The sequence below is a fragment of the Culex quinquefasciatus genome, chromosome 1, assembly GCF_015732765.1.
Source record: "Culex quinquefasciatus strain JHB chromosome 1, VPISU_Cqui_1.0_pri_paternal, whole genome shotgun sequence".
NCBI lineage: Eukaryota > Metazoa > Arthropoda > Insecta > Diptera > Culicidae > Culex > Culex quinquefasciatus.
In genome coordinates, this window is record NC_051861.1 from 47,914,191 (window position 1) to 47,939,623 (window position 25,433).

The 25,433-nt window shown below is 38.2% G+C and overlaps 2 protein-coding genes across 11 annotated transcripts in view; both read right to left on the reverse strand.

The window, feature by feature from the left end:
* Nucleotides 1–10,125, reverse strand: part of LOC6039666 (afadin) — a 164,786-nt gene extending 154,661 nt beyond the window's left edge. For 3 of the 9 annotated variants that reach the window (XM_038266696.1, XM_038266694.1, XM_038266687.1), the window contains exon 1: nt 9,112–10,121. The gene's annotated coding sequence lies outside the window, so the exon portion shown is untranslated. Of the gene's footprint in view, nt 1–317; nt 1,243–9,111 lie in introns of those variants that run through there. The other 6 variants (XR_005279067.1, XM_038266693.1, XM_038266691.1 and 3 more) reach the window with 4 other exon arrangements.
* Nucleotides 10,126–11,128: 1,003 nt separating this feature from the next.
* On the reverse strand, nt 11,129–24,488 carry LOC6039669 (chorion peroxidase). Of its 2 annotated transcripts, none has more exons than XM_038249253.1 (7): nt 24,310–24,488; nt 24,104–24,254; nt 18,301–18,571; nt 12,177–13,253; nt 11,815–12,115; nt 11,439–11,758; nt 11,129–11,374 (listed from the first exon to the last, which is right to left on the reverse strand). In XM_038249253.1, the coding sequence occupies exons 1-7, from the start codon at nt 24,361–24,363 to the stop codon at nt 11,308–11,310; spliced, it is 2,241 nt and encodes a 746-aa protein (XP_038105181.1). In that variant the 5' UTR covers nt 24,364–24,488; the 3' UTR covers nt 11,129–11,307. The 2 variants fall into 2 exon arrangements, with proteins under 2 accessions (XP_038105181.1, XP_001849233.2); XM_001849181.2 differs by having other exon boundaries at nt 18,301–18,574.
* Between the last annotated feature and the right edge of the window lie 945 nt (nt 24,489–25,433).

A 25,433-nucleotide genomic window follows, 5' to 3' on the forward strand; every position in this document is an offset into this window, starting at 1 on the left:
ATCATGCCCCACTCCAAGCTAGCAAAATGAGCAATGAAACCCGAAAATGGAACATTCCAGATGACACATTCCAGGAACTCAAAGTTGAGAGTCACCACCGCAATTTAGAACGAACATCTCAACCGACATCTCAAGAATGCTGACGAAACGACGACGACCCTTCCCGAGCTTCATTGATGAAAAGAGATGCGCTGATTCACAAATCGACGAGGGCGCGCGCAAAACCGTTGCTCACGAGAGACAAGCCTAGCCCTAGTTTTAAGGAAGTCGCGCAACGATAGTCGCTGAACCAGTTCCACAAGAGAGGAGGTACAAACCTGCACACAACACGAACGAAGCAAGATGAAACAGGCCGGATAGATAGACAACAGCGTGCTGAACAAGGAAGCGCGAGCACGCGATGAAAACAGATTTGCAAACACTTCAGACCACCCCAAAAAAAAATGCTAATTTATGCCATCACGTTTTTGCCACTGTACATACAACGCCAACTGTATTAGTCACCAGTAGGAACAAGAAAACTGTAACGATAATCCAATTAATACATTCACACATGCGCGCACACACTTCAAGCGGGCAACTTCGGCGGGTACTCGACGTCTTCGTAGACGTTTTAAGAGCTCTCCAGTTGCAGAGATTATGTGGGTCTGCCTTACGGTTGAAGGGTTATCTGCTCGATGCAATCTGGTTCAGCTGCTTCACTGCTTCGATCTCGTAGTAGAGAACCACAACAACTTTTTTTTTCTCCTACGGCACTTCCTCTTTGTCACACTTTTTGCAACCCACAGAATCTGCACAAACAAGTTGATATCCAGTGCACCATTCACAACCATTCGCGGTACCACTTCTTCGCTTTCATCCGATACATCCACGACAAGGTATTCCACTATCAGCATCAATCGTGGCCGCGACGTGAGGTCATCACTTGCTGCACGATTCGAACTTCGAGACTGCTGTGTGACTCACTACGGCTGAACTTGTATTCCTTGCAGGTACCTTCACTCTCCTTGGAATTCGCAGAAAACTTTGCACATTCCTTCTTCGATCGTAAAAAAACGCTCTACGATTCCGTATGATCCCCACACAATACGCAGGTAGCCGATCTACGCGCAAAGGTTTGCCAAAACTCGTAAAGAACGACCCCCGAAAAAAAAACAGCCCAAAAACCGTCATAAACCGTTCAGGGAACCTCGCAGCAAAACACGACACCGACAACCTCTGGACTGGAATCGTTCGCAACTCGACGGACACTAGTTCAACGACGACGTCAGACAATACCGCCTCGCTGCGCTGTGCGACGGTATGTGGCCTGGTGGCGTAATACACACGCAAGTATTCGCACACACCTTAATGGGAAACAACGCGGCGCAGGGAACCTCCGCCGCGTGGTGTCCGTGACAACCTGTGTTGGACCAGCAGCAGCAGCAGCAGCAGCTACTAATACAAAGCCATGACGACACCGCATGGTTATGATGGTGGTGGTAGTGGCAATACGTAGTCGTATGGCCAAAAGACGGAATCAGCAGACGGCGAAACGTGCCGCGATGTTTTTTCGACGTTGTCCGGAGCGCGCAACTGATAGGAAAACTAGCGAACAGGGTCCAGTGACAATGTGGAAACACCATTGGAATAGTTTAAAGTGTTTTCCGATCATCCTGAAAGCAGTTCAATCAATACAAACAATATAAACAATATAAACATACACTACACTAGAGGTGGGCAAAAAAAGAGCGAACCACTCAAAGAGCCTGTTCACTGAAAAGAGCGAACGAACCGTGGCTCACAAAAAAAGAACAGCGGTTCTTGATCTAGGGGCTTGCTCAAAAAATGTTATAAAATGTGACATTTTCTGCAACAAATCCACTGTTGCAGATTTTGAGATATATTTTTCCTTTGGGTGTAGAAATCATGACATTGAGGCTACCAACCCCTATGGTTTTCAAGGGAATCTTCTCGTTTTCATTTTTTTATCAACTATGGCCGTTACAAATAATTTTCAAAGCACCCTGCCCTTCAAAATCCGTCCGAAAAATCAGGGGACAAAACAATATTCTTTTTTTCAAAAATCTTTCAAATTTCAATGAAAAAAGAAGTCTTATCCACTGAAAACAAATTAATAAGCATTTTGGGATCGATCAAAAATATTTTGATTTTTGGTGAAATTCCGTTGCTTAGTACCCAATGCAAAAGTTTATTTTTCGGTTTAAAAAAACGTTCATCAATACTTCGATCTTTTCAACAGTAATGATTGCAATACAACTGAGGTGTGAAATGCATTTTAGAACTCATTTTTCATTAAAATGTCTTGCTATTATTTTTTTTTGCGACTTTGGCCAGAGTTGAGGGATATAAATTTCAAAAAATATTTGGTACGGCAAATTTATAAAAGTCCAATGTGAAATGACTTATAAAATCACGCGATTTTTGAAACACCCCTATTCATTCAAATTTTGAAAAAGAGCGAAAGAGCCGTTCAAAAGAGCGGCTCTTTTTAAAGAGCGAACGAAAATAAGCGGCTCCTAAAAAAGAGCGGCTTTGCCCACTTCTAATAGTAATTTTACATCTGGAAATGGGTACATCTTTTATGTCAGAAAAAATGTGTAATTTTACCACTGAAAATGTTTAATTTTACCGTTTTTCTGGGTAATGTCATATTTTCAGTCTAAATTTAGGTAAAATTCTTTCATAAAAGAGGTAAAATTCAACCTTCCAAAATTAAACCTTCCAAATTTACACTTTTTTACTGTGTTCCCCATTTGTGTAGAGTTGGTATTTCCAAAATCTCCCCACGATATACTTTTGCAGTCCCGTGTAACAACCCTCGGTAACAGTAACTTTTCAGTTCCTGCAGTTCTTGATCGCTAATGACTCGTGGGTTAAAAGTCCGCGCCCGTCAGAACAAGTGAGAATCACTCCTCAACTTTGTGTCGTTGAAGCACACCAACACCACACCAGTACCTGCTACTAGTACTGAACTGGCACCAGCAAAGCTCAGAGCCAAAGTTCGGTCGCAGGAGGGTTCCTCTTCACTGCACATTCCCACACACCAGTCCATTCACCACTACACAGACAGGTAGGGTACAACTACAGCTCCAATTCCGGGGTCACGCGTCACGGGTTCTAGACGGATTCTCCTTCGCGTCTTCTTGGCTGTGTGCCTCTTCTTTGCATTATTGGCACTATGATTACGGGAACTTGGCGGCTTGGACTTGTTCTTGAATGCGCGAACCTCCTCGCTTGTTGCTTATTGGCAGTCATACCTGGGTTTCCTCCCACAATTTAAGTTCCATACCTGAATGCTTTTCCCAGGGGGTCCCCATGTTGGAGAACCGAAAAACTGTCGGACGACGACGGGTCGACGAAGAAGTCTATTGCAATCATAATGGCAAATAATGACTATACAATATAAATGGGAGGAAGTCTTTCAACTGTGTCGGTATTTGTGACTTTGTTTAGTCGATTACGATTACCCCCTGTGATGGTCCTGGTGTTTGGTTTGGTTTGGTTCAAGTTCGGGGTACTCGAGTTTTGCCTGTTACTTGGGTGATCCCACCCCCGTCTATACAGCCGTCATTAGGTGTAGTTCTTTTTACGGTTGAAAGAGTAGGGGAATTTGCCCGATTCGATGAACATATCGGAAGTAGATTCTATGCATAGTAGTAGTAATTAAATTAGTTTTTTTTAAAGGATCAAAATTTTTAAGCCATCAATAATTTTTAAAGAAAATTTATCATCACTCTTAAATTTTCAATTCAAAAAATCAAAAATCAAACCATCCACATTAACGACCCCCGGGTCTTTAGTGGTCTCTATTGCAAGTTTCTGCTCGAACCTAGGAGTCCGAAGGCTTGAATGGGGAGAGCACCCAAACCTCTTTTTACTCCAAGGAACCTTCCACCCCAGTGTTTGAACTGACGACCTTTGGATTGCGAGTCCAACCGCCGCCAGCGATTCCACCGGAGTAGGCTTGGTTTGGTGTGTTGTTTGTACTTATGGCATGGAGACAACTCCTACACCTGGAATGACTTAACGGCCTAACAACCAAGGCCGGGACCGACATTTTACTTCCTCATCCGATGGAAGGTTGCAGCAGATGGGAATCGAACCCAGAATCATCCGCTTACAAAGCGGACAGCGTAACCATTCGGCCACGCACTGCCACTCTTAAATTTTCAGTATCAACTTGAATTTGAGAATTAATCATTTTTACCTGGTCGACAATAAATGAATAGTGATGATTTTCATAACTTAACAAGGGAAGGAAAAATCGTGACTACAAGGCATATTGTGGATAGCCAAATGCAAATCTGACGAATCCTGAATATTTTTTTGTACAACCCATGAGTACTAGGGTTAAAAATCTACATCAGGGATACCCTCTCACTCGATTTCTTAGGCAAAAGTAAGTATTTGTGCCAATTTTGAGCCAAATCGGTTAAGGTTTAAAGGTAGCTTTTTAAAGTTGATGTTAATATGGGGAAAATAGCAAAAATGTATGCAGAAAAACATCGTTTCAGTATTTTTCTGCCAGGTGGCGCGGGTCACACGCAAAATTGTCCAACTGTGAAATTCTTGTAAGGAATTCAACTCCCTACAACTATGCCCAAGAGTGCAAAACGAATCGAGTTGATCCTGATTTTTGATGATTTCTTTTAGTAAAAAGGTTTTTTTTTATATACTGCCCATGTTCGCATGAATGTCCTCTATGCAAAAACAGCATGCTAAGAAAAATGCATTTGAAGTGTGTCCCACACATAAGACTACGTGTTAAGTTTTCGCGAAAAAACTGGAGTTCCTTATGATTTTAAGAACAAAGTACTGAATGTTATAGGCTTTTCAGAAAGGGATCTCGATTTTGAACCAAACTCAATAGTGAAAAAATGCATATGGGACATTTATGTGATCATGGGCAGTATATACCCCTTATATACTTTCAAGTATATAAGCCGATTTTTTTCATCGCGTTGCTAAAAACTCATAAGGATCAACTCGGATCTTCTTGCACCCTTCTACACGGAAAAACAATCAATACTCGAAATCGTGAATTTGATTCACGAATGCGAGAACCACGAAGGAATATATTCACGTTTATAGTGCAAATGCACCATACTCATGAATAAATTCCTTCGGGGTTCTCACATTCGTGAACTTAATTCACGATTACGAGAATTAATTTTTTTCTGTGAACAAAGTTGTAGGAAATCACATTTCCTAGAAGAATCCCACACTTGGACAATTTTGGGCGAGACCCACGCCACCCGCTGCCCCGCTGTCCAAGGTTGTTGGCGGTTATCCACGATCTGTACAAAAAAAAATTTTTTGTATGGAAATTGTCCACGATCCACGAAATTTTAGTTTTTTGTAAAGCATTGTTAGTATTCCAGCTCTAAACGATCTCATAACCGGTAATTTCTACGGGTCAAACTAGCGTAAGTCGATAAAATCACAAACAGCCTTTATCAAACGCACACACTGCATTCAAAAAGCCATTCAAACTATTTTATGACCGATAAACAAACAAGAACAGCCAACATCGCATCGTAAAGCAAAGTGCAAAACACTGCGGCTGCACTTGAGTTGCATTCAGGTACACACACTGCGTTCGATGCTGGATGCTATTGCCTCATTCTGAGAAGTACTGTTAGGTCTTCCATGCCAACCCTCCTTGTTCTCCGGTTCCAGACATCGACGATGCACATTTCAGGTATGTGTGTGTGTGCAGCTGAAAGATAGTAAATAGCTCAGCTTATGTCTGTGTGTGTGCCGATGCAATGCATACTCCAGGAAAAAGGTCCAGCGAAGGGGTCAAGGTAAACATCCCCGAGAGATTGGTCACGGTTTGCGTGAAAAAGATAACGAAGGGAGCCGGGCTGCCCACGCGACGAGGCTGACCCGTCAGACGCGATGTCTGTTTGTTTTGTCTGGAAGGAGAATCTTCAAGTAAATGTTTGAGAGAAGATGCTGAGTCAATGGGGAATGACCGATTAACCTAAAAATTATATTATTAGATAAAATGTTCACGTGTAGTGGATCCTTAAACAATCGAAAAAATCTAAAGAAGACCATAGTAAGGAAGTGCTATCTAAATACAAGCGGTTTCTAACCCAGAAAGGTATGTTCATAACATGATATTTCTAGCGGGAAAGTAAAAGAATTGATGATTTTTAATTTCACTTTTTGTTACTAATATATGATGCATAAAACACTTTTTTATAATTTGATATGTTTAAGGTAGAGGCTAAATGTTACTCTCAGGGTTCCAATCGAACTGTCAAATCGGGGTTCCAATCGAGCAAAAGCTGAAAAACAGGGCTCGCACCCTGTTGGGGGCCTAAAAGGGCGTGGCAGACAGCTGGAAACTGACAAAGGTCAATAGATGTAGTAATTAAACAATCCTGAAGAATTGTACAATTATTAAACTATTTCCCCCTTTTGACGTAGTTCTGGTCTTCCACTATCCACCTCCAGTCTCCATCATTACAGCATACTGTCCACTTCCCTGATGCTCCTTCCCCAATCCCCGGCTTTGATTCTAGCTACTGATAAAAAGGAATATCATAGATGAAAAAGGTCAATGCGGATGGAGAGCAAATCGAGCTCATTATCCCCTCACAAAGACTGGTAGTAAGTGTTAAAAAGGAATGAAAAATGTGAAGAAAGATAAGAAGAAAAATAAAAAAAATAGTATGTCAATGCGGATGGATCGATGATCCCCTCACAAGGACATAAAAGAGACAGATGGTAGGGAGAGCAGAACAGAATATCAGGAATAAGAAATAGTCAACGTAGATGGAGAGCAAATAAAGCTCTGTGTCCTTTACTATACTATAAACACCTTAAATACTTTGAATAAATTAAATACTTTATATACTTTGAATACTTTTAAATACTTAAAAACATCAAATACTTCAAATACTTTGTATTTGTATTAGAATCGGACATTTATTTTTACTTAGAATACTCGGAATACTTTGATTACTTTGAATACGCTCAATACATTATGGAAATTCTTTAATTACTTTAAATATCTAAAAACTATAAATACATTATTTTCTTTAGAAACTTAAAATACTAAGATTTAAGAGACTTTAAATAAAAATAAGTAAATAAAATAAAAAAATATATAAAAAAACAAAAAATATTTTGGTTAAAAAACGTGACTTATAACAATTACAAACTGGTTTATAAAAAACTGATAGTTTTTGTTATGTTTGTGCTTGTTCGATATGAGAAACGTGGCAGCACCAAAGAAAAACTACATGTTTTTCAGCTAAATTTGAATGACTATGGGTTATTGAAATTTCTCCCAAACCATTTAATTTCCCTCTATAGGTCCCTAGTTTTAGGGGACATCAAATGCCAACTTTTCAGAAATTTCCAGAGTGTCAAAAAAAACTTTGACAGAGTTTTGAACTGATTAAAAAAAACGAAATATTGGTCGCAAACATTTTTTAACTTCATTTTTCGATGTGGGTAATTCTCTGCCAACTCACACGAAATCCGGAAAAGTTGCCTCGACCCCTCATTGATTTGCGTGAAACTTGGTCCTAAGGGGTAACATTTGTCCCTGATCACGAAACCGAGTTCCATTTTTTGATATCTGAGCAGTTCTCTCAGATTTCGGTCATTCGATTTTTTTTTTGTATTTTTTAATCCGACTGAAACTATTTTGGTGCCTTCGGTATGCCCAAAGAAGCCATTTTCCATCATTAGTTTGTCCATTTAATTTTCCATACAAATTTCGCAGCTGGCCAAACATTCAATATTACGCCCTTTTAAAATGTTAGTCTTGATTTTGAAATTTTGAAAATATTGTTTTTGAAAAGATCGGAAAATTTCACGTGTGTTTCATATATTAACATTTAAAATCGGACCATTAGTTGCTGAGATATCGACATTAAAAAATGGTGGGCTGTTTGGGTGAGACTTAGAAAACATCAATTTTCCTGTTTTAAAATCTTTGAATTGCAATATCTCAGCAACTAAAGGTCGTATCAACAAAGTCCGAAGAAGCAAAATATAGAGAATTTTCTCAGCTTTTCAAAAATATTTTTTCCTAAAGTGTGCAAGCATGTGCACTAATTTTAAAAAATGAAAAACTGCGACTATTTTTAAAAAATCACCTAAATATGGATTTAACTTGAAAACGGTGCACTTTATCAAAATTTTACTAAAGTACTTTTTGATTGCAAATTTGATTTTACATCTAAAAATGAAGTTGAAAAAATTTTGCGACCAATATTTCGATTTTTTTAAAAAATAAGTATTGATTAAAAAATTCATAACTCGGTCAATGATTTTTTGCACAACCTGGAAATTTCTGAAAAGTTGACATTTTATGTCCTCTAAAACATATCAAAAAATAAAAAAATAAAATAAAAATAGTGTTTTTTTGCAAATCAAGTTTTAGTGATAAAAAGTTAAATAAAAAAAACACAATTTTTTTTTTACCTCGTATCATTTTTTTCCAGTGTAGTCCATATCCATACTTACAACTTTGCCGAAGACACCAAATCGATCAAAACATTCCTTCAAAAGTTACAGATTTTTGAATTTTCATACATCATTTTTGTATGGACAGCTGCGAAATTTGCATGGAAAATTAAATGGACAAACTAATGATGCAAAATGGCTTCTTTGGGCATACCGAAGGCACCAAAAAAGTTTCAGTCGGATTAAAAAATACAAAAATTAAAATTGAAGAAAAAAGACCGATTTCGTAGAGAATTGCTCATCTTGTGACGGAGGGGCGGTACGACCCCTCATTTTTGAACATGTGAAAAAGAGATGTTTTTCAATAATTTGCAGCCTGAAACGGTGATGGGATAGAAATTTTGTGTCAAAGGAACTAATATGTAAAATTAGACGCCCGATTTAACGGCGTACTCAGCATTCAGAAAAAAACGCCTTTTCATAAAAAAAAAAAACACTGAAAAAGTTTTAAAAACTCTCCCATTTTCCGTTACTTGACTGTAGTGTCTTTACAGTCTTTTGCAGTTCAAAAATTTTTCACTAACCTTTCCAAATACATTGAACTGATATTCTTTACACTTTCCTGTTATATATTCACATCTGACTATATATTTGCTGACTCAAGATTACATTCATTACCTTATCTTGAGCTAGCTTCTTCAATGAGAAGAACTTTTCGCTCGCTGTCCACCAGTCTGGCTGCTATTCCACGTTAAATATCCAGGTGCTAGTTTCACAGATATACACGTCGTACAGGTTTGCAAATCGCTCAGCCAATACTAATTAGCACACAGACACAATTTCACTTCTTTTATTTTCTTTTCTTTTTAACCATTTACAACTGATACGGAGAAGGTAGTAGTAACTCAGCGCACCAAAACTAGCCACCTTTTGTTTTGCTGCCTTTCTTCTGCTTGCCAGACTTCTTCGTCTTTCACTTTACTTCTTCGCACTCTCTTTTCAACGAACTTTTTTTTTTCTTCTTTTATTTATTATATTACCTTTCACTCACACTTGCACGGTGACTAGCGAATTAAAAACATCAACTTTTCCCCCTTTCTCACATACACGCTTATTTTGTTTTCTTTCGTTTTAGGCTATGTTTGTTCCGCACTGCACCGCGATTTTAAACACGCACGTGCATGTGTATGTGACGGTATTTTGTGTTTATTCGGCGCTGTTTTCTCTCTCCACTTTGCTTGTTTTTGTTGTTGATGCCGTTGTTGTTGTTGTTGTTATTCCTCACCTCCTTTTTCGAGACTGGAAAACGCGGACACGCTTGGTCGGTGACGCGCGAGAGGAGAAACTGGGTCCGAGCCCAGAAAGAGAGAGAGGAGGAAGAAAAGATCGGTGAGAGATCGCACCAAAAAGAGAAACGAACTGCGGAGACAACGACGACACAAAAGAGGTGATCCAATGTCGCCTCTGCTTGAAATTGGCAACGTTTGTTTTCACGATTTTCACGAGGATTCACGGCGCGACGATCGCTGAAAGCTAGCGCAAACGAAAGCGCCGACCGAGCGCTACACGACGTGACCGAATTTACCCGAAACAGCACGATTTTACACGACACTTTTGGCGAAAACAGCGCGACGATACGATCCTGCGGCACAGTTCGGTGTAAAGACAATCTCGCGTTTGACAATCACCACCTTGAAATTGCTGCGCTAGTTCCGCTAGACGCCACCAGTTTGAAGTTTGTGTGATGTTCGACTGTAAACATGGCGACGCGCGCAGCTCAGTGGTGTGGAGTAGAGAGAAAGAGAGAACGAGAGAGCAAGAGTAGAAAAGCAGAGCAGAAGAAACAGACGAGGTGGACTGGAGTGATGTTTGTGATGTTTCTACAATCAGAGCTCGAACAGTCTGGTGATAGCAACTGGAGAAGGTAAAAGTATGTTATTATATTTTAATTATGTTTCTACGATCAATTTGAATCAATGAAACGCATAAGTTCTACAAGAAACTCAACGTATCTAGGGAGGCTTCTGTCCACTTGACTGATCGTTGTTTTATTTGAGGACGGAGAAATCGGTAGGATTACGACTGTCATCAGAAACCGTCGTGATTGCGCTATCTGAACACAAGACCGAAATTAAAATATGTAGGCGAGAGACAAGATTGAGTTTCGTCGCCACCTGATAATCGCCGTTGTTTGGAGCATCATCGTCGTAAGGCACGATCTGTTGGGCAAATACCTTATGTGTGCCTGCTGCTTCAAATCATGAGAGTACGACGGTAACCAGCTTGACTATCTCCAAGAACACCTTTTACACAGCCAGCAACGACGAACGCGGAATGTGATCATCCCATAGCACGGCGTCCTGGTAAGATTCTGACAGAGTTCTTACAGAACTATACATATTAAAAGCATTTTAGTCACTGCGACAGAGCGTCGATGTGTTCTGAAGTATCCTGTCGGAGTTGAGAAATTCTGCGAAGCCAGAGTTGGAACCGCTGTTGCATAATCTACAGAAGCCGGAGCTGGAGTTGGATGAATCCAAACACTTTGTATGTGAGTCAGTGGAGTTGGATCTTTTTGGAAGCTGGGATCGGAATCGGAAAATCGGCAACATTTTTAGAAATCGATGTCGGAGTAACTGCAAAATGGGTTGAAGTCTTAGAATTGGAAGAAATAACTCAAACAAGTTGGACGAAATTTTCTGTTACTCTTCTGTTACTCTCAATAAGAATCGATACAAACTCATTTTTTACACACAAATGTATTTATATAAATAATTAACAAAACATGTTTTCTAACAATACAAACAAAACAAATATCTAAACAAATAGCTGAACGAATAGCTAGCCACAGAAAAAAAAGAGATAAATATTCAATTAATCCTTCCACCAGTTCAAATCAAGGCTCGGTATTTGGTTCGAGTGGCAGGATTGCGGTTGATTACTGCAAAAAATATTAATTATTATAATAATAAAAAAAACAACTAGATAAATTAACCACCGCTTACCCAGCGTGATGTGGTAAATCAAAAGCCTGCGGTTGGACATGGAAGCTGTGGCGATCGTTTGCGTTAGCACAGAGTAATCCAGCGAGTGTGATTTTTTGAATTTCCTCAAGTTGTGGCAGCGTAAAATGACCGGGGTTCGTGTGCGGCCCTTCGCTGTAAAAGTACCGATCGCCTTCCTTCAACCGCGCAAACTGGTCACTGATGATTTCGGCAAACGTTTCTCCCACGATCGCTCCGGAGATGGGAGTTTCCAGAATACCTCCCACGTATAGGTCAACATCGTCCGGATGGTCGTACAGGTCAGCCAATTTCGGGGATACCTGGAAGGATGTGGGATATCAGTGTATGTGTTGGTTAAAAGAAAGTTTGAATTTACCACCGCTCCAAAATGACTAAACTCATTCTTAACATGTCGCTCATTAAGGTGCAGATAATGATTGTACGAAGGCAGTGCATGATCCCGGCCACGCTGAATGTTTAGAGAAACTAAATCTTTTCCAAACGGGAAGCCTTCCTTGGGATTCAGGAACCACGTAACACTGTGGCTAAACATATCGTCAACAAGTTGTTGGGGCTGGTGCAAAATTCCACGGAAAAGTCCGTCGAAGAAGTGAGGCTCCCGCAGTCGGGTCGGGTCGAAGAAAGTTTTGTGAGTCTTTTCCAACCCACCTGGGAGTCTGGAAACGAGAAAGTGGTTAAAAGTTTTAATCAAAATGCTTGTTAAAATATGATTCTTACTCGAGGTAGTCCGGAATGGTGGAGTGTCCGAAGCGGAAGGCGGCAGCGGAGAATTCACTTAGGATTGAGGGATTCACCTTGGGATTGTAGAAGTTGCTGTATCCTTTCGATGGGTGGAGTTCATACTTCTGCATGTAGTTTGGACCAACAACGTTCGGCAGATACTCATTAAATACGATGTGCTGAATTTCTGCGATCACGATTCGGCGAGTTTCTTGGAAGATTGTCTCGTCACTCCAATGTGGATTTAACTTATCCAAAGTCTTAGCAATTCGGTTGTGCTCTCTCAAAAACAGTGTATGAACGGCTACTAATGTAATAAGCTGATTAACACGATCATCTCCAACTTTGAAGCACATCTCAGATTTCTTATCGCAAGCTCCTTCAGTCTCGTCCAGCGGTGGCAGTTCGTTATTTAACCTCACGTGCTTCAACGACTTCAATCGACCACCCTCAAGCGCTCTCAGTAGAATCGAATCTTCAGCGGAACTGCCGTAAATCCCGGAACCGTCAATAAAGTGTGTCACCGCCGAGATCTGCCTTCCATGTCCAACGTTACAGTTCTGCCTCGATGCTACCGCAGTCCGCACAAACTCCAGACATCGCACGCCAAATTGCGAATAAAACGGATCAACTTTCGAAACCGGAATCGGAAGGCATGCTGGATGAGGATTCGCAACGCGATGGCTGCCATCATCCAGACAACATTTAGCCGTATCCGAATGTCCCTTGTTCTTGGTAATGTCATGCACCAAAAATTGCCCAAACTGCATCATCAAAACGTTGTGCTTCGAGTGGGGAACGTGGAGATCTCCGAACAAACTCGCCGAAACACTTCTCGCACTTGGAAGAAAGTTCCCCGTGACGGAAAGGACCCGGGCGGACCACACCCCATTGCCGTAAGCCGGTGGCAGGATGCGTTCCATCGGATATCCTGCTGAGCCCCACAGGGTTCGACCGTGAAGCACGTTATTACATTTTCCATCGTATCTACGATAGCGCAGGTGCTTGTGCAGACAGTCACCTCCAACTAAGCAGCGTTTGGTGCGGATGTGTGGGTTATCCGATGTGTCATTTCTGAAAAAATGGAAAATGGTTATGATTTTAAATTTAACTTTTTTTAAATATTCGTTAGGGTGGGGCCCATAGGGGCACTAATGCCTGCCTAACATATCGTCTGTTGTGTGCTATCTTGTGACATAGACCATTTTGGTCGAAAATGAGTTGATGATGACGTTTTGCTATACTTAACAAACACTACAAGATGCTTTAACCCGATTTTGGGAACTCGCTTCCGTTGTTGGAAAATGTTGAAAATTGGTCTTGTTTTTCACAAATTTATATTGATACACACTTTCTAAAGGCAGTGCAATCTTTTGTTTTTGAAAATATACTAATGAAGTCGGTTAAACTATTGATTTAAGCCTATTTTAGTTAGGATGGGAATTCCTTACACACTTGTAACACGTAACAATTTTACTTTCGAAACACACGTGTGACACGTGCGTTTCAGATTTTTGTTTACATAATTTACTGTATCTTTTAACTGGTGTAACCAAATAAGTTGAAACTTGGAGCGTTTGTTAAGCGTTAGTATACGAACCGATTGCTTTAAATAGTTTGGCTCAATCATTTATAGTTTTGAAAATATTTAGCATCAAACTTTAAAAAAAGTTTTTCTCGTTTTTCTATCTCGTTATCACAAGATAGCACACAACAGACGATATGGCGTCGCGATGTTTATCAAGCTTTCAAAGAGTTATCTAAGCCCGATCTCACGCACACTAGCACGCTACTTGTTTTGCTGGCCAGTACAAAATTTAACCTCAATCTTTTTCGTGTACGTACATGCATTACATGCGCACGTAGATAACTCTATAGTACGCTTAGGAAAATTTGATGGTTTTTGAGGGAAACCCGTTAATTCCGGAGGCTCATGCATTGACTCTCAAAAAATCAAACCATCCACATTAACGACCCCCGGGTCTTTTGTGGTCTCTATTGCAAGTTTCTGCTCGAACCTAGGAGTCCGAAGGCTTGAATGGGGAGAGCACCCAAACCACTTTCTACTCCAAGGAACCTTCCACCCCAGTGTTTGAACTGACGACCTTCGGATTGCGAGTCCAACCGCCGCCAGCGATTCCACCGGAGTAGGTTTGGTTTGGTGTGTTGTTTGTACTTATGGCATGGAGACGACTCCTACACCTGGAATGACTTAACGGCCTAACAACCAAGGCCGGGACCGACATTTTACTTCCTCATCCGATGGAAGGTTGCAGCAGATGGGAATCGAGCCCAGAATCATCCGCTTACAAAGCGGACAGCGTAACCATTCGGCCACGCACTGCCACTGCACTGACTCTTAATAGTTCTAAAAGAAAACATGTTGAATCGAACGTAGAAATTAACAAAAAAAACTGATCATAACCTCAAATTTAACCAACATTTCAATTTCAGTAATCTAGGTTAAATTTTACCGATGTTTCGGTTATTTTTCATATCATATTGATTTTATTTTACTGATCGTTCGGTAATGCAGTGCAAAAGTCTACTGGTTCGGTTAATTTGACATTCAATCTTGAATTTCAATTAACTGATCGATCGGCAAACTGAATTTGAACTTGAAACTTGATTTTTTTTTAAATTCGTGGTGGTATGAGAATTAAAATATTTGGATAAAAAGCTTATCAAGATCATATATACCACATTTCGGTTAAAGTCATCTTATAGGGATTGTCGTGTTAATTCCACGACTCAAGTTTTCAAAGGCAGCTTTACACAAATGGCTGTACCTAACGTGAAAGTGTTTTGTTTGTTGCAGACCGGAAAAGGACGATAGTAAGCAAACTGTCACACGCCATGGCACAAGGATAGAGGGTCCTTTTCATATTTGTTACCTAGAAAATATTTTTCCCAGGGATTTTAGTTTTCTACTATTTTAAGTTTTTTCATATATTTTGATGGATGCGCATGATCATTTACAAATAGATGGTGACGATTCTCGAGATTTTCAACTACCCGGAAATCGAGAGTTGAATTTTGCAATTTCCCGGGAATTTGTTCTTAGTTGGTGAATCCAATTACATTAAGTCTTATTTATTCATTGTACATTAGTTTCAGTTACCTTTTTGTTACGTTGTTTTTTTTTTTGTATTTGTTAGAAACTCCCAAATCAAACAATTAAATGATAATTTCTAGAGCTTTTGAGTACTTCAAACCTTACTGAATTGTTTTTTAGTATTCTTCAAGCTGAATGATTTTTTTCTTTGTGTAAGATCAGTCCTGGTTGGAAGCGGCCGTGGCCCACTGGTTACGGTGTTCGCTTGATAAGCGAATGGTTCTGGGTTCGATGCCCATATGCTTACAACGAGAAAGTTAAGAACACAGAAATTTGAAATGATGAATATGAACGAAAAATCAAATTCGCTCGAGGCGGGTTCGATCCCCCGTCCTTTGGATTGATAAGCGAAAATACTAACCACTAGGCCATGACGGTTTGGTAAGCTAGAACTGGAATTAGGAATACTGTTACAGAGAGCGAGTTGTGGCGCTATAGCCACGGCAAATAGATATATTCAGATCATTATTTTGATGAATTGTTTTTAGAGATATGTTTCTGGGCCCATTGAGAACATAAATCACTACAGAAAAGTGTAATGGGGACGTGAACTGTAAAGTGGAAAACGTGGTCTAAAAATCTCCCTATTGGTTTTGTTTATGCTTAACTGTAAGTCATTTCTATACATTTTGGATTTAAACCGAATCAACATATTTTTGTGTGTTTTGGTTTTAAAATGTACCGTTTTTTATCTAATTAATATCTGCAGTTTAAATACAATCATAGGGTTTCTATTTCTACACGCATAAAATAAGGCATATTTGAATCAAAAAAAGTTTTGTTGATTTGAAAACCATGATTTTTGTTGAATCAACGCCAATCGTCAAATCAGCTTTCTCAAAACAACATAAGTTTTTTTGTGGAATAGAGAAAATCATGGTTTGTTTCAACGCAATTTTGTTGTTGATTACATTTAACACGAGATCTCCGGTGAGTTTTAATAAGACTAATACAAATGTGAAAATATAATGAAAACGGTTCATTTTGTAAAAAAAACACGCAAAGATTTGTTGATTCGGTTAAAATCCAAAATTAATAAAAGTTACTTACAGTTTAGCATAAACCCAACCAATTTCTTTTCTGTGGTGATTAGTATATTCAATGATCCCACACCCAAAGTTAAAGAACGAGGGGATAGTTCTCACGAAAAGAAACGTGAGGAAAGTGCTATTTTGCGAGAGTAAAGTCCTCTCGCGTGTTCATTCGTTCATTGGAACAGTTCATCCTCTTGAGTGGCTTATATAAACAAATGACCGCCACTTAGTCACCGAACAATGGTGGCCCATACGGCGAAGGCACGGTCCAATATGCCGAAGGTCTTGGGTTCTAGTCTCGGTACCGGTACTTTGTTTTTTGATAGATGAACTTTTTTTTAAAAGATGAACCCATGAGTAAAGTACTCTCGGTAGTTTCGGGATGTATCCTCTCAGTCCGCACACAGTAGGGGAGAGTGGGGAGACTTGATCCCCGGGGAGACTTGATCCCAAGCCTGTATCTCGTCAGCATGTGGGTAAAACAATTAGCTTTGTTCTAGAAAGTTGTGCGAAATTGACTAAAACTTATTGTAGAAAACAAAGAAAAAAAAAATAAAAAATGTTTAGATTGAGTTACACACATTTTTCGAAGAAGTGCTGCAAAAAACTTCCAAGAGATCTTTTTTCTTTGTTTTGATAAGTATAGAAAACACTCAAAAATTATTCAAAAAAAAAATTTTATACATGAATTGTTTGATAAACATATCAACTCCAAAACCCTTACGCATTTGACGTTAAATTTATCGTCATACTATTTTTACAATCAATTGTTTAAAAAAGTGCGTTTAGGGAGACTTGATCCCTGCATTTTTACAGTCACTGGAATCAGCCTCAAGATTAAATAATTTGGCTGGGTTTTCGTACATAGTTTCCTTCAGTATAGTTGTACATAACTAATTGCAGTTTGAACCATTTTTCAAAAGTTTTGTAAACAAAAATGACCAGCTTTTGTAAACATGCTCAATTTTGGTCTAAAAAAGAAAATTTTAAGTTATTAAATATTTTACATGCTAAACTTGTTATATTTTGAACACAAACGTACAGGTTTAATGTGAAATTGCTGTATCTTATAGAAAATTAAAAGTTTGGATTAATAAGAAACAATTTGCTTAAGATTTCTTCAAAATGTTGAAAGGGGGATCAAATTACCCCCAACATTTTGAAAATGCCGGTCTAAATTATTTTTTTTAAAACGCTTGCATTTTTCTAAGAGTTTATCTGATGAAATACCCTTATCAGCCAAACATAGTTAAATGTTTAAGCTATCAATTCATGCAAAAAGGTCATAGTTTTGTGAGAAATTGACAGAGTTATGTGCTATACAAAAAAAGGGGATCAAGTCTCCCCACTCTCCCCTACCATTTTACTACCGAATCGTGCTCTTTATCCTCTCGTATGCCGATGTCCAGTTCTGGGTGCAGAAACATTTCTCAAAGAGAATCCATCAAAATAATAATTTCAATATCAAAAACATTGCAGTTTTTGGGAAACAGGGTGTGCAAAGTTTCCAAAAAATCCTTTTTAACTTTTTCCGCTTATTTCAAATCACGCAATGCTTCAAGAAAAATGTTCCCTGCATCATTTCCTATATAAAATAATATGGTCTGAACCAAAAATCATGTTCATGTGGACTTATAACAATACTAAATTGAAATATAGGCGAATTTTTGTCTCATACAAAAACTTCAAAAACTTCAAACGAGGATAACTGTAATTTTTCCCGACAAAAGATTTCCGTTCAACCCGCAAATGAACGGGGATTCCAAACTTTCATATGTTTATGATAGTTTTCTTGCTATTTCTCAAAAAAGACCTCGTGCTGAGCTTTGGCTAATGCTTGAGCTTAAGCAATAAAATAATCATTAAACATTAATGGATCCATTTGGCAAACATCACCCTTTGAATAATCCTGAGCCAAACCCATCGAAATGATCAACCACAAAACAAATTAAAATCGCCAATGAATATTTACCCAAGTAACAAATCTGGAACATTTCTTTTGCCACTTTTACGACCGTGATTGATTTCGCTGCTTTGAGCAGGGGAAAAACGCGAATTTTCCTCGCTGTCATTGTCTTCGTCATTTCTCATCTGGGGGCAACAGATGCCGTCAAAGTTGGCTTTAATCCGGCACCGTCGTCGTGGCGTCATCGATTCGTCCACTAAATCCGTTCGATCCATCATCATGGTGGCACACTGCAACGGTGGTACACATGTAGTCTCGGTGGGGCATGACGTGGAACCTGCTAGGGGAAGGAAGGAGAAGGAAAGCGTTAGTGAGTGAAAAATGAGAACGTGATGGAAATTTATTTGCTTTGCCGCCGCATTTTGTTAGCTTTGTTTATTTGTGCGAAATTTCCCTACGCCAGATTGTGCTTGCTGTCCACAGGTTTCCTCAGTAGAAACCCTTTTCATTCGTTGCAATAAATCATCAGACGTTTTTCCATTCTGTTTTTGAGCGATAATAACTTAATAAATCAATGGATTTGTGTTTGCTACCAAGAAAACAACAAGTTAGGTAAGATTGAGATTGATGGTAATTCATGTATTAAAAGCTCCTCAAAATGTTTTACATTATATTAAACTTAACGTTAATTGATACATTGTTCTTGGAACGTGAAAATGAATTTTGACATTCTGGTTGTCAAGAATGTAACTTTATATAAAGATTAATTATTCAAAAGGATTTTAAAACACCTCCCCTAAGCTTTATGGAGTAAATCGTCCGAATGTATATAGAAAAAGAATGACTCAGTTTTAGAAGTAGATGTTTATATTGCATGCGAATCCAAAAATAGGATGTCTTCGGGAAAATTGGTTCTAGAATTCATACGTATCGGATAACTTCTTCGGCCTTCACAGGGCTAAAAAACTGAAACATATGCTTTTCTTCATATTACCCAGATTTCTGTGGTTAGACCGGGCTGAAATTTGGAGTTTAGCCTAGTGATGGGTCAGTTTGTACTGTAAGCACAAAGAGGTACTCGGCTTTCAATCACCCTAGTGTGAATGTTTCTGATGTTTCTGTTTATCATAAGTATTGTTTGGGTTCGATCCCAGGAGGTCCCGGTAGCATTTTTCGAGACGAGATTCGTCTGATCACGCCTTCCGTCGGATGGGGAAGTAAATGTTGGCCCCGGTCTAACCTAGAGGTTAGGTCGATAGCTCAAACCAGGTGTAGGAGTCGTCTCCCTGGGTCCTGCCTCGGTGGAGTCGCTTCCCAAGTAACATTTTTTTCCAGGAGTTTTACAAGAGCTCTTCAAGATAGCTACAGAATAGCAGTTTGGACCACGGTAGGATAAAAATCTCTTCAAGTATCTATTCAAGTAAGTTCCAAACTCCTAAGAAGTTTTGAAGAGAATTTTATCCTGCCGCGGTCCAAACTGCTATGCTGTAGCTATCTTGAAGAGTTCTTGTAAAACTCCTGGAAAAAATGTTACTTGGGTTGTAGGCAGTTTGACTAACAATCCAAAGATCGTCAGTTTGAATCCCGGGGTGGATGGAAGCTTAGGTGTAAAAAGAGGTTTGCAATTTCCTCAACAATCAAGCCTTCGGACACCTAGTTTCGAGTAGGAATCTCGCAATCAAGAACGCCAAGGCAATGCTGTAGAGCGAGTAATTTATTTTTTTGTGTTTACTTTAACTGTGTGTAGCAATAAGCATGAGCATGAGCATGAGAGACACCCATGGTTGCCTCTCTGTTTCTGAACAGAACCGTAATATCCTTTAAACACTACTGACTATAGGCTTCGATTATCTAGTGGGGTTTCCCTTATCAACATAAGTGTGTACACCTTTCGAAAAACTAACGTAAATAATGTTATTTGTTCACAAATCACCATAAATCCAGTCTCCCAACTCCAAATAGGCATCCTTGACTGATTAAAAAAATAATTTTGATTGAATATAAAGTTAACTAATTATTTACTTAGTTTGAATGTTTATATAATTCTGAAAATTCTATATAAAACTTATCTAAACTTAATTTTGCAAACTTTCAATTTAACTAAATGTCAATATATTACCATAGAATTGCTAAATAAACATTTTGCAGTGGGTATAACACCGTTTGGGGGTCTTTGTATCGCTAGAATAGATTTTTCATTGGAATTTTGTACCAACCCGGAATTACGTAGTCGGAAATTCCGCCGGCATCCGAACCGATCCACAATTCACAAGTCAACACGTTTTTAAATACCTAGGTAAAAGCGTTGTTATGGTTTCGTTTGAGTAACCTGTCAAAATGTATGGAAATTTGTAATTTTTGATCTCATGGATCAAACTAACTTTTTGCTCAGGTATTTAAAAACGTGGGTTTTAACACTGGAACTCCCAACGCATGTCCAACACGGACGGACGCCCAAGCCTCCCAAAAAAGGTGGAACGGTAACTCCGACTCGCTGGTTCTCTGGCATTTATCAACCAATCGGGACGATTCTTGTTTCCAGTGATTTGTAAGAATGTCTAGATGATCCTAAAATTTTGCAGAACTTGATTTGATCAAATCTGAAATTTCTGCGATCAAAAACATCGTTCCATCTTTTTAAAAACAACTGCCTCCGCAGATTTTTTGGCGAATTTTTTTACACGCGAAAAAAAAGTTGGAACGATGTTTTTGATCGCAAAAATTACAGATTGGATCAAATTAAGTTCTGCAAAGTTCTAGAATTATCTAGACATTTTAACAAATCACTGGAAAAAAAATCATCTTGATTGGTTGAAGTTACCGTTCCAACTTTTTTGGAGCCTTGGGCGTTGGAATGTTAAAGAACACCTAGATGCCCTTTCCGATGCCACATAGGTTGACTTGTGAATCGTGGACCGGTTCGGATGAAGGCGGATTTTCCGACGACGTAATTCCGGGTTGGTACGAAATTCCAACGAAAAATCTATTCTATCGATAGAAAGACCCACAAAATGTTATTATATCCACATCAGAATGTTTATTTAGCAATTCTATGGTAATATATTGACATTTAGTTAATTTGAATGTTTGTAAAATTAAGTTTAGATAAGTTTTATATAGAATTTCCAGAGTTATATAAACTTTTATACTAAATAATTGGTAAACTTTATATTCAATCCAAATTATTTTTTTAATCAGTCAAGGATAACTATTTGGAGTTGGGAGACTGGATTTCTGGTGATTTGTCAACAAATAACATTATTTTTGTTAATTTCTCGAAAGGTGTACAAACTATTTTCGCACCTTTTTGATTTCTGTAATGGGAACGGAATCGACGTAACACCAAAGAGTATTGAAAATAGAGCGCGGATTCGGAATAAATTTCCAACAAATTCATGGTACCAACCTTCTCTCTGGTAACACCTTATAATGTGGCCCTCTTAAATCTTGCGGTTTCGTCAACGGATCCACAGGCGTGTATCGTTCTTTTTGCGACAAGACTCCGCCTCCCGGGTCTCCTAAGTGTGAAGGTATGGCACGAGGAGAGGGCACCGAATACCTATATTTACACTTAGAATTTTTTGCGTCCGCCCCGGTAATAGTATTTCTTATATAACTTTTTATAAAAATCATCTTTTCATGAGCTTTTTATAGCAAAATGTTTGGCATGAATTTTTGAACAAAACGTAGTACTAGGTTTCTGTCAAACTTTCAATTGTTTACATGTTTCATCACAAATTGTGCATAGTGCCCAAGTGGTGTAAATACTTTTTTTTACAAACTGTATGAATGCGCTGAAAAGATAAAACACCATGATTGCTGAAGCTAGATCAGTTGCGAATAGGTAACAGTCATTGGCCACCAACGGCGCCCACCATGTCAGTTTGTAGATCTCGATTTAATGGGACGTGAATGTTAGTTAGCGCATGTTGCTATGCTAGGGCAGCTGGTTTGCCTTTTGCGTACACCCCACAAGCGCCAGGAACCTGAAAATTTGTTAGCAGGATAGGGTGTTTGGTCAGGATTCATCATAGAAGATGATGATGCGACCCAAAATCAAATTGTTATTCTCAAGGCAAGCAATCGGATGCTGCGGATGAGACATTTCCCGTTTATCGGTTGTTATATTTTAAATAAAATGGTTTATTCTTAGACAGCCGGCTTTGAATGATTGATGTTTAGTGATGTACTGATGAACGTTGCGAACGACGAGTTACGATGTTTATCGAGCTAAAATGGTATGATAGGGTTTTGTTGTTATTGCACACCGACGATGGCCGCGAAAAATTTTGCGACCGATCGCAAATCGAACTCAAAACGTTTGTAACTTTCAGTCGCATTCAAAAAGTAAAATTCAAATTCTTTGATTTTTTCATCAAAACATATTGCAAACAAGCACCGCGCGAAAATTTTGACTGTGTGTATCAATAAGTTAAATAAAGTCATTCTGAGAAAAAAAAATACATTTTTTTGTTTTTCTGAATTTGAAATCATTACATGACACAAAAGATTTTGTAATAGCCGTCCACTAGCTTCGGAAAATAAATTTACAATTGACACAGACACTTCCCCAGAAAAAAAAATAAATTTCTAATTTCAAGCCTCACAATTATCACAAAATGCTTTTTACAAAATAACAGTTATGCTACTATCAAAACCTGTTAAAAGTCTGAATGTGTTTTTTGGTTAGTCAAAATTGGCATTTTAATTGTTTACAATGAATTGAATATTTTTATCCATAAAGAATTCTCAGCTTTAAAAAAATCCCCCTGATTTTTTGGGGCATTTTTAAGAGGGGTTTTTCATCAAATAGGATTGTTTAGTTCTCATTGTATCATCCATAACGTTCCTGAGCAGTTCTCTACGGAATCGGTCTTTTTTCTTTTATTTTAATTTTTGTATTTTTTAATCCGGCTGAAACTTTTTTGGTGCCTTCGGTATGCCCAAAGAAGCCATTTTGCATCATTAGTTTGTCCATATAATTTTCCATACAAATTTGGCAGCTGTTCATACAAAAATGATATGTGAAAATTCAAAAATCTGTATCTTTTGAAGGAATTTTTTGATCGAGTTGGTGTCTTCGGCAAAGTTGTAGGTATGGATATGGACTACACTGAAAAAAAATGATACACGGTAAAAAAATTTTGGAGATTTTTTTATTTAACTTTTTGTCACTAAAACTTGATTTGCAAAAAACACTATTTTTAATATTTTTTATTTTTTGATATGTTTTAGAGGACATAAAATGCCAACTTTTCAGAAATTTCCAAAATGGGCAAAAAATCTTTGACCGTGTTATGATTTTTTGAATCAATACTGATTTTTTCAAAAAATCGAAATATCGGTCGCAAAAATTTTTCAACTTCATTTTTCGATGTAAAATCGAATTTGCAATCAAAAAGTACTTTAGTGAATTTTTGATAAAGTGCACCGTTTTCAAGTTATATCCATTTTAAGGCAACTTTTTTGAAAATTGTCGCAGTTTTTCATTTTTTATAATTAGTGCCCATGTTTGCCCACCTTTGAAAAAAATATTTTTGAAAAGCTAAGAAAATTTTCTATATTTTGCTTTATTGAACTTTGTTAGTGCGACCCATAGTTGCTGAGATATTGCTATGCAAAGGCTAAAACAGGAAAATTGATTTTTTCTAAGTCTCACCCAAACAACCCAACATTTTCTAATGTCGATATCTCAGCAACTATAGGTCCGATTTACAATGTTAAAACATGAAACATTCGTGAAATTTTCCAATCTTTTCGAAAAAAATATTTTCAAAAATTTAAAATCAAGACTAACATTTCAAATGGGCGTAATATTGAATGTTTGGAATGACCGAAAACTCAGAGAATTGCTCTCCTATAAACCTACCTTTAAAAACTTTATCAATTTGGGGCTGGTTCGCTCCAACAACTGCCACCGGAATCGTTATACCGAGAACAACCGTCAGTCTCACCAGTGAAGCCATATAACTGATCACTTTTTTGCCGGCCCCAGCCACATGGGGAAATTTCATTTTTACCTTGAAAAGGAGAAATTTTTCATATCCCAAAAAAATCCAATATAAAATTCCTCACTATGGCACACCAACCGACCAACACCAACTGCTGGAAATCGCACACTTCGCGCATACGTTCGATAATGGCGTTAAAAAGGGTGTTCTTCTTGCCAAGTGGCACTTCAAAAGAAATGTTTCGGGCTATTGATGATACGTGTCGATGTACTGGTAGTGCGATGGTTGACCTTGGAACCCCTTTTATTTTCGTGACCAAGAGGCACATTTACCATCATCATATTTTTTTTTATTTTCAGTGGACTGCAGGGTAAATTCAGAGATGTGCAGGATTTTAAAATATCTTTTTAAATATAATAAATATAATTGAAATAAATATACCAAAGAAAAGGATTCAGTAGTTTTTTTTTACCGCGGACCCATTTCTAGTGACCATGTAAAATAGCTTTATAAAGTGACTAGATTTAAAAAAATAGTAATTATGCTTAATTTTTTTGTTAATCTTTTTATTTTTTTTAAATGTAAAAGTTATGATTTAATGATGTTTTGATCCCGTTATTTACTTCTATACTTTTTGAGGAAAGGCTCACTCGAAAAATCAACTGCTTAATTTGGCCTCCTAGACTCCCCTTCACGTATAAATATCGACTCAGAATTCTGAGCAAATGTCTGTGTGGATGTGTGTACTGTCCCTGATCGCATAAATGTCCCATATGCATTTTCATCAGATTTTATTTTCAAAAATAAATATTTTAAAATCCTGTCCGATAAAAATATTTTCAGATAGGCGTCATCCATAAAGTATGTCACGCTCTAGGGGGGAGGGGGGGTCTGAGAAAGTGCGACATTGCGTGTTATAATTATAGGGAAAGCGTGCCAAAGGGGGGGGGGGAGGTAAATTTTGGCTGATTTTAGCGTGACGTACTTTATGGATGAAGCCATATAGGCTGTTCGGTCCAGACACCGTCAAAGTGGCATTTTATGTTATTATAAGACTTTTCAAAAGTTAGGCTAGATTTTTGAAACTCCAAACTATTTTTCTTGATATTCTTGAAAATCAAACTTATTATTTTCATTTACACCCAAGAATGCCAAAATCGGTTAAAATGATGCGATGTTATATTTTTAAAAAAAAGTGTTTTTTTGTGAAAATTGACGAAAATTCGAATTTTTTGGACCACCCTAACA